The sequence below is a fragment of the Bolinopsis microptera genome, chromosome 4 (assembly GCF_026151205.1).
Source record: "Bolinopsis microptera isolate Bmic1 chromosome 4, MBARI_Bmic_1.0, whole genome shotgun sequence".
In the NCBI taxonomy this organism is placed as follows: Eukaryota; Metazoa; Ctenophora; class Tentaculata; order Lobata; family Bolinopsidae; genus Bolinopsis; species Bolinopsis microptera.
The window spans coordinates 15,460,788-15,469,971 of NC_087075.1; the positions used below are offsets into that span (position 1 = coordinate 15,460,788).

Consider the following 9,184-nt stretch of genomic DNA (forward strand, 5'->3'; position numbering starts at 1 on the left):
GATGCATGCAAATTAAGATTTTTCACTCAAGACGTCACAATGCATATCATTGTCTGCGTGCTGAACTTTTTAGTGACTAGCGTACAACTGTGTATACGATGTATACAATGTATACAATGTACACAATGTACATGGTATGATTCATATCCTGAAGCCGTTGAATATAGTGGCACATACTCCACCAATGTAATGTACTTTAAGTGGAAGGTTTAGATTACTCATTACTGTACTGAAGTCACAGAGCTTTTAATCAACTTCCACGACTGAAGCTAGCAGTAAGTGCAAGGAAACATATGCAAGATAAATGCAGCAATTCAGCATGCTATTTAGTCGAGTAAACTTAAACATGTATACTGGAAAATAAGGATCAAAATGCGTCACATTTTTATCATCACCGTAACACACACATACACAAAGAATATGTATAAAAACCTGCAACAAACCACAATAACTCCTCTGCCACTCCTCTCCAAAACACACGTTTAGTGGTTAACAGGGGGAACTGGTCCCGCAGTGAGAATCTCATCTGGGCCCCGAACTGGGATATGGTACCTGTTCCAGTTCTATCCTTCTTCTTGTTTCCTGGAGAGGTTACTTGTTATTGGTCACGTGGTTATAATGCAGCTTCGTGATTGGTTTAAACGCGATGCTATCAGAATTCAGAAAGGCATTTTGTTATAAGCTAATGATTACAAAAAATAACTCTGCTGTTGTGTCTATCTACCTGCATACCTTTACCATGGTTACTATGCTGTTACCTGCATTCCAGTAAAGCGAAACATTTAAAATATTCAGTACTATTGATTGGTTTACGTGATTTGGAACAATCTGTTAAAATTAATATTACCTACGGAATGTATTTACTATTTAAGCTTTTAAGTGTTGAAATAAGTGCCATGCTGTTGCGTTAAATCGTTTAAAGTCGAAATTAACTGTGGAATTTATCAGGTTATTAGGAAGCGATAGTAATTTTCAAAAATAGGCATTTTAATTGCATAGCTAAATATATAGCTAAATATAGCTAAATATAGCTAGATATAAAGCTAGATATAGCTAAATATATAGCTAGATGTAGCTAGATATAACTAGATATAACTTAATATATAGCTAGATATAGCTAAATATATAGCTAGATGTAGCTAGATATAGCTAAATATATAGCTAGATATAGCTAAATATATAGCTAGATATAGCTAAATATATAGCTAGATATAGCTAGAATATAGCTAGATATAGCTAGAATATAGCTAGATATAGCTAGAATATAGCTAAAGTTACTGCTATAAGTATAAAACTATGCGTCACTATGTGTTACGCTTTTAAAAGAAGGAAGTTGTTATTTGAAACATGAGACTAAAGTACTCAAAAGTGTGAGTTCGATTTGTATTCCGGTATTTTACACACACACGCTTATAAAATGTTATTTGTTTCCATCTTCTTAAAACTCATTACTTACAAAATACATAATTATATTTGCCTTATAATTTTCAAAAATAGGCATTTTAATTGCATAGCTAAATATATAGCTAAATATAGCTAAATATAGCTAGATATAAAGCTAGATATAGCTAAATATATAGCTAGATGTAGCTAGATATAACTAGATATAACTTAATATATAGCTAGATATAGCTAAATATATAGCTAGATGTAGCTAGATATAGCTAAATATATAGCTAGATATAGCTAAATATATAGCTAGATATAGCTAAATATATAGCTAGATATAGCTAGAATATAGCTAGATATAGCTAGAATATAGCTAGATATAGCTAGAATATAGCTAAAGTTACTGCTATAAGTATAAAACTATGCGTCACTATGTGTTACGCTTTTAAAAGAAGGAAGTTGTTATTTGAAACATGAGACTAAAGTACTCAAAAGTGTGAGTTCGATTTGTATTCCGGTATTTTACACACACACGCTTATAAAATGTTATTTGTTTCCATCTTCTTAAAACTCATTACTTACAAAATACATAATTATATTCAATATTATATTCTGTGATAGTGACGATAGTTTCACAAGCATGGATAAGAAAGTATAACCTAAAAACCACATGTTGGATTGTGGTAACTTTCTTCAGAACAGTCCGAACCCATCAATATCATTGTAGTGGTAGGTAAAAAGAAGCTAATTAATAATGACTTATTAGGGTTATTAAAATGAGCGATATGACGGTGTTTGGACTTGGGACACGTTTACAGTACATAAATGCTCTTTGAACTTTTGAATAAAGTAACACCCCCAGTCCCCTTTATGGCAAAATGCAAACCCCGTTACACCGCGGCAATTTCCTTTAGGTGGGTGAGAGCAGTGTTATTAAGTTATTAGATAGAGTGAAAACCCGCTCTAAATTTCACGTAGTTTGATAGATACTAGTATGTACAATGTACATTGTACATTGTACATTGTACATTGTTGACTAGTACGTGCTAATTATTTTACTTGGGACAAACATACAGCACACTACATACTAATTGTAAAACTTGTACATAATATAATGCCCTCTGATTACCAGTACACTGGTACAATTATTTACTAATATACTAATAAGTGTAGTGTTGAAAGTATTAAATGGACAGTGTTCTTAAACAAAGTAAATTTTACTCAGTTAAGATCTCCATAAACACGTACCTTTAGCTATGATAGTCTGTATGAGATTCAGGTATTGCATTTCGTCATGCTCAATCTGTTCACTTGTAGTCACCACCATCCTTTCAGACATTAAAAGTTAATTGATTGATTATAAGAATATTTAGCTAATTAGTGAGAGGAGGTTATTGTAAAATTTAAAGTTAGGACAGCATTGAAATCTATGAAAAATCGTAATTACCTTTGGTTAATTAATTATATAATTAATTACCTTCGGTGAAATCAAGATGCTGTATTATTCTACTGACAGATGTTCTTGATTCTTATCGTGAAGCAAGTAAAATTAACAGTTTCATATCTCAATCTGTACAATGAAATTGTAAAACCACCTCACGGCTCACACTAGAATAAAAAGTTAAAACCCACTGTAATAAAGTAATAACTAAGGAAAATAAAATAGCCCACTCTTATTAAACGCAAAAAACCTAAATCATAAAACTAAAAAACTTACACAAACTATGCAAAATAGATATTTGCCCAGATAAACTTAGATAATGATTAAACTATACCATAATATACACTAGCGCTAGGATATGATAATAAGATAGAAGTCATAAGCTTAAAGAAGAGTATCGTAATAACATCCAAAAACCAAAACAAAAACCCCTACGTACTAGACGTAAGGCAAATCACTGTCTCAAATTACCGTCTCACGTCACATATTATTATCCCTATTATTATGTTATAGTAGCTACTTGACTAGAATGGTAAGTGAAACACGTAGTTCAACATGTTCAACAGTACACATTACACATATCAACATGTTCAACAGTACACATATCAACATGTTCAACAGTAAACATATCAACACAGGCACACTCCACCTCACGTTCAATAGGAGAAAAATCAGAGTTACATACCGGGAAAGATAGTTTTATAAAGGAGTATAATATTATCATTATCACACATAAGATAATGGTGTAGAAAGCTACGTCTCCCACCTATACCTATAGAGTGTGTTACTAGTATACGTACAAGCTACGTCTCCCACCTATATAGAGTGTGTTACTAGTATACGTACAAGCACGTACCCTTGAAAAACAGTACATGAGGTAAGGGGAACTGAGCGTAATAAATACAGGCTTTCAACACACAGGTCATGATGAAATAGAGAAAACTGAAGAATTTGTTGTAACAGGTTTTACAAACTTAAATATCTTGCTGTTTATAAAATAGATGCTCTGGTTATGAAACTATATTATTTCTTCTAAACTAAATCAAATAAACCAATAATTTAGCTCAATTTTAAATATAATAACAAAACACCACGGATCAACTAATTACACCCAATTAGTAGGAATAAAGCTAATTACACCCAATTAGTAGGAATAAAGCAAATTACACCCAATTAGTAGGAATAAAGCTAATTACACCCAATTAGTAGGAATAAAGCTAATTACACCCAATTAGTAGGAATAAAGCTAATTACACCCAATTAGTAGGAATAAAGCTAATTACACCCAATTAGTAGGAATAAAGCTAATTACACCCAATTAGTAGGAATAAAGCTAATTACACCCAATTAGTAGGAATAAAGCTAATTACACCCAATTAGTAGGAATAAAGCTAATTACACCCAATTAGTAGGAATAAAGCTAATTACACCCAATTAGTAGGAATAAAGCTAATTACACCCAATTAGTAGGAATAAAGCTAATTACACCCAATTAGTAGGAATAAAGCTAATTACACCCAATTAGTAGGAATAAAGCTAGTTACACCCAATTAGTAGGAATAAAGCTAGACAACTGCTTAAAGAGTAAGAAGTAGCCCAGAACACCAGTTAAAGTGCCCAGTATCTTCTCGGGGGGCGAGTGCCAGTAAAGGATTGTAAACACCATCATGATATCGAACAGGATAACAAATAGTCTGCAGACCGCATGTAATATCACGTGAGGTAGTTGTAGTGGATCTGAAACAGGTAACAACATGATAACTTTCTCTATTACATTGGCTTCCGTGGCTGTCCCGCGGGCACCGGAAGTTCGGTCACAGGCCCTAGTTTGTTGATCAATTGCTATCACGAAATTAAATTTCAAAAAAAAATCTGGGTGAACCCCCTAAGTGTCAGCTTCTCTTATTTCCCACGGTGCTTGCATGTTCATTACTTGATGACGTATATGGTGGTCATATCACTCATTCCCCAAGGTCGGGCAGCCAGCTGAACAGCAACTTTATGCGTTAACCGTGTAAATTTACACAACTTTATGCATTACACAACGATGGATGGATTACCAAGTTGTGGATTGTTGGATAACATGTACAAAGGCAGGGTCTGAGTGTCGCGAAATAACAGAGTATTTAAGATGTCAGCAGAATATCATTAGTCCACTCAACAATGAACAATTGTGTCCAGACGGAGACAAAACCAGAGGTATTTGAAGGTTAAACCACGTGATTCACAAATAAGGAGTGAAACGTTTGTATTTGAAGGTTAAACTAGGGTAAATTATAGTAAATACCTTTATCTTGATGCTGGTTGATTTCGTCGAGAGTTTTGGTGATGAAAAGATTGCAAAATACCATCATGAACATGTGACCTGTAATTATTTGCATTGTTTCTAATAACCGAATCAATTCCCAATAGGCATGCAAAACTTGCAAAATATATGCAAGTATGCAAAGTCAGGGTGAATCGATCGAGAAATAAAACTTGATACTTCTTAGATTTTACAATAGGGAAGACAACAAGCAGAAGACAAAAATTTTGAGCAAAATTATGTTTTAATAACATAATTTATACAACAAATATTGACCAATTAAAAAACAACAACAAATGGTTACCTGAGATATCCATGACGTATTTCCAAGAGCCCCCCTCAGTAACACAGAGGAGTCTGGTATTATACTCTCCCTCCCCCTCAGTGCATTTACCCATGTTATCTTTTAAACCATCTATTATCGTTGTCATCGAATACCTGGGAGATATGTGGTGTAAAACATGAAAAGGGTAAATAAAAAAGTGTGTGTAGTCAGTGTAGCTTTCGTTGCAATTATCGAACTCTCTTATCTTTTGTAAATTGCGATAAGTTCAGTTTGCTGCTACCGCGTAGTTAGCCTTTGCGTGTGTACTTGTACATTCCTATACAGAGAAATATTTATGGCTCCAACTGTCTATAAAAAGCATCTGGCACTTCGGCTTGTGGAAGCAATAGACCTCGTTCAACGGCATGAATGCCAGATGGGTAAAATGGAAGAGATCATATATTTCTTGAAGACGGAAGCGTTAGAAGACAAGGATAAGTTGATCAGGCTGCAGGGCCAGCTGCTTGTGCAGAAGGACAAAGAACTGCAGTTGTTTAAGACGTCGGTTAAGGAGACAGTGCAAACAACGGTGGAGTCAGGGATTAAGAGCTACAGTGCAGCTGTACAACAGAACAGTGCAAGTGGTACGGTCTGCAACAGTAACATCCTGAAGAAGGTGATGAAGAGTGTGGCTGCAGAGGAGGACAGGAGCAAGAACCTGATTGTGTTTGGGTTGAAAGAAGAAGAGGGAGAACAGCTTCCAGCGCTAGTAACCGCAGTTCTGGAGGAGATTGGGGAGAAACCTAACTTTGAAGCGACTAGAGTCGGCAGGAAGAGGTCAGGTAGTACGACTATCCGACCAGTAAAGATCACTGTCCCAAGCTCAACAGCGGTTCAACAGATTCTGATGAAAACAGGGAGACTGAGGCTAGTTGAGACCCACAAAAATGTATGGATCTGTCCAGATAGATCTAGCGAAGAACGAGAAACGAGGAAACATCTGGTTACCGACCTGAAGAAGAAGAGGGCTGAACAGACTCATCTCGACCACTATATCCGGTACGGGAAAGTCTGTAGCCGTGATAAGAAACCACCATGAAGCAATTCATGTCTCTCGGACACTGATTAGTATTTGAATGAGTATTGTGTATCTTAATAGTTTTCGGACGTTATCTGTATTTGAGAGACAATTTTATAATTTATATACGAGCTATTTCTTGATTGTTTCACACTTCATATTTCATAATTTGTTTCACACTTCATATTTCATAATTTGTTTCACACTTCATATTTCATAATTTTATTACTAGGTGGAGGTGACGTTATTGAGACTTTGGGCGGCCATAAACCTCGTGTTTTAAAAGTTGTCCTCTGTACTTGTTTCACTGACCCACGCTTTTTAGCATTTATACATTTCGGCCCATTTTATATGTTTGTTCGATTTGCTGTACATTTGTATATTTGCTATTTTGTAAAAGTTTCAAATCAAATCAAAGTACAGTTTATTATTATATATATCGATTAAACACGTTTAAACTTTTATTGCATGCTTGGAAGCTGTCATTGGAAAACAAAATGTAAAATTACTCGTTAGCCTCAATTTGCCCTCAACTAAATGCTTCAAAAATTTTATTAATCGAAACTCAATTAGTTGAACTATAGACATGTGAAATATCATATGCCTTAAATCTTAAACAGATATGTTAAAAGTTATTCCTGTGACAATCTTCTAAAGTTAAATTGGGAAAAACGTGGTCCATCTCGTGCGAACTTTCCTAATGACCAGCTCAGGGTCGTATGTCACTACATACTGCATAGGTATTACATACTTACTACCTGAGTTCCAATATACCCGGGAAAGTCTTATTCCAACTATTGGGGCTTAGCTAATTAGCTAATTAAGACTAAGTAATTATCAATGAAAGAGATTGGCTGGTTTTTGGTATGCGTTTGGCCTAATGCTACAAATTAGGTCACATTATAAATTTATGAATGAGAAGTACCAAAATCGGCAGATGTCCCTGTACAGTGTACAGGTATTGCCTTATAAAGTTATAACAGGCGGCGCGAATAAAAAATTAATCAGTCAGTTTGAAATACTGGCCACAATATATTAAACTATTCCAGTTCTTAAGTAAAACTAACCAGAATAATGTTCCAAACATAAGCCTAAGAGTAACTATATAAACTTTTCTGAGGGGTAATTTATCCAATATCACTCTAAGAAGAGTAATTAGTGTTATCAGCAGTAGTGTCCACGCCCAACATTGCTTAACAAACACCTGAGATGAAATTAATAGTTATTGATTTAAGTATAATGGTAGGGTATTTAATTTAATGGATTTAATCTAATTTTTTAATTGATTCATCTATGTTTTATCTTGTAAAATGTGCTAATGACTTATTTCTTAGACTATAAAATTAAGTAACAAACTGAAATCCTATGAAATATGTTCTTAAGTCTCCTTTACCATATATAATAAAGATATAACCAGATAACTAAAATAGTCAACAATAAAATCTCTCATTTCAGACGGACCTGATTAAGAAAGTTAGTTTTATCACTGAAGTAGGGTAGTTACCACCTAGTTACCACCTAGTTACCACCTAGTTACCACCTAGTTACCACCTAGTTACCACCTAGTTACCACCTAGTTACCACCTAGTTACCACCTAGTTACCACCTAGTTACCACCTAGTTACTACCTAGTTTTGTAATCTTTATTACCTGGTTGAGAAAGTTAGTTTTATCGCTGAAGTAGGGTAGTTACCACCTAGTTACCACCTAGTTACCACCTAGTTAACGAACCTGATTAAGAAAGTTAGTTTTATCACTGAAGTAGGGTAATTTACCGAACTGGACAGCTCGAGCAATAAACGACCCTACAGTGGTGAAGAATATGTAACTCTTACACCTCTGATCTGCAGGCTGATGTACCCATCTAGTTAACCGCTGCTTTATTTGACTCATCTCCTAGTAAAGGTAGGTTCGGTTAGGATTATTTTAAAATATGCAGATGTTTTAAGATTAATAAACATACTTTATATTATATGATAACTGATATTGAAATATATTATTTTTTAACCAAAAGGTCTGGAACGCACTGAAGCAGTTATTTGAACGGGGAAAAACCAGTTATTGAAGTCTAACAGTTAGTTTGGCCAGAGGAAAGCTTATTAAAACTGAGTCATTTAAATTTGTGGTTTATTCTTCAGTTTGATATTTGCCATCAATTCTTTGGAAGGTTTATGGATACAGTGGCTGTGTCCATTTAATTGGTTTGACAAAGTTGACTGTAATAATAGTGGGTGTGTGCCCATCAGCAGCCTCATTTACATTGTTTGAGTCTAACATTGGTCGATAATTACTGGTTACGAAAGAAATTATTTTAGAGCAGCAATATCATTCTTGCTGTCGTCTCTAATTAGAAGATTCTTGAATTTCGAAGTCTTAGCTTCTTAGGGGTCGGTCACATATTACGTAATCACTTTTTTGGGAAATTTTGATTCCAATGTTGACAATGAGAAAAGACCGGTTACAAAGGCGGGGTGCAACACCTAACCCCGCCAATCCCGCTAATCCCGCCAAATCCCGCGTAATCCCGCCAAATCCCGCGTAATCCCGCGTAATCCCGCCAAATCCCGCGTAATCCTGCGTAATCCCGCCAAATCCCGCGTAATCCCGCGAAATCCCGCGTAATTCCGCGTAATCCCGCCAAATTCCACGTAATCCCGCCAAATTCCACGTAATCCCGCCGATAAAAATAAAGTTAATTTTTTTATG

The 9,184-nt window shown here is 35.1% G+C and overlaps 1 protein-coding gene across 1 annotated transcript; it reads right to left on the minus strand.

Moving 5' to 3' along the window:
- Window positions 1-4,285: 4,285 nt before the first annotated feature.
- LOC134814445 (acyl-coenzyme A diphosphatase FITM2-like) lies at window positions 4,286-8,371 on the minus strand. The gene is made up of 5 exons (XM_063822566.1): window positions 8,210-8,371; window positions 7,546-7,682; window positions 5,440-5,573; window positions 5,118-5,195; window positions 4,286-4,567 (listed from the first exon to the last, which is right to left on the minus strand). Exons 1-5 carry the CDS (start codon window positions 8,369-8,371, stop codon window positions 4,371-4,373), a joined length of 708 nt encoding a protein of 235 aa, XP_063678636.1. The 3' UTR covers window positions 4,286-4,370.
- Window positions 8,372-9,184: the final 813 nt, after the last annotated feature.

Bases quoted from the DNA above. Each gene is read 5' to 3' on its own strand.
- LOC134814445 (XM_063822566.1), bottom strand. From the start codon at position 8,371: ATGAGTCAAATAAAGCAGCGGTTAACTAGATGGGTACATCAGCCTGCA. The intron at 7,683-8,209 runs GTTCGTTAACTA...ATTTCATCTCAG, and splicing joins AAACTAACTTTCTTAATCAG to GTGTTTGTTAAGCAATGTTG. The intron at 5,574-7,545 runs GTTAGTTTTACT...CATATCTCCCAG, and splicing joins ATGTTTGGAACATTATTCTG to GTATTCGATGACAACGATAA.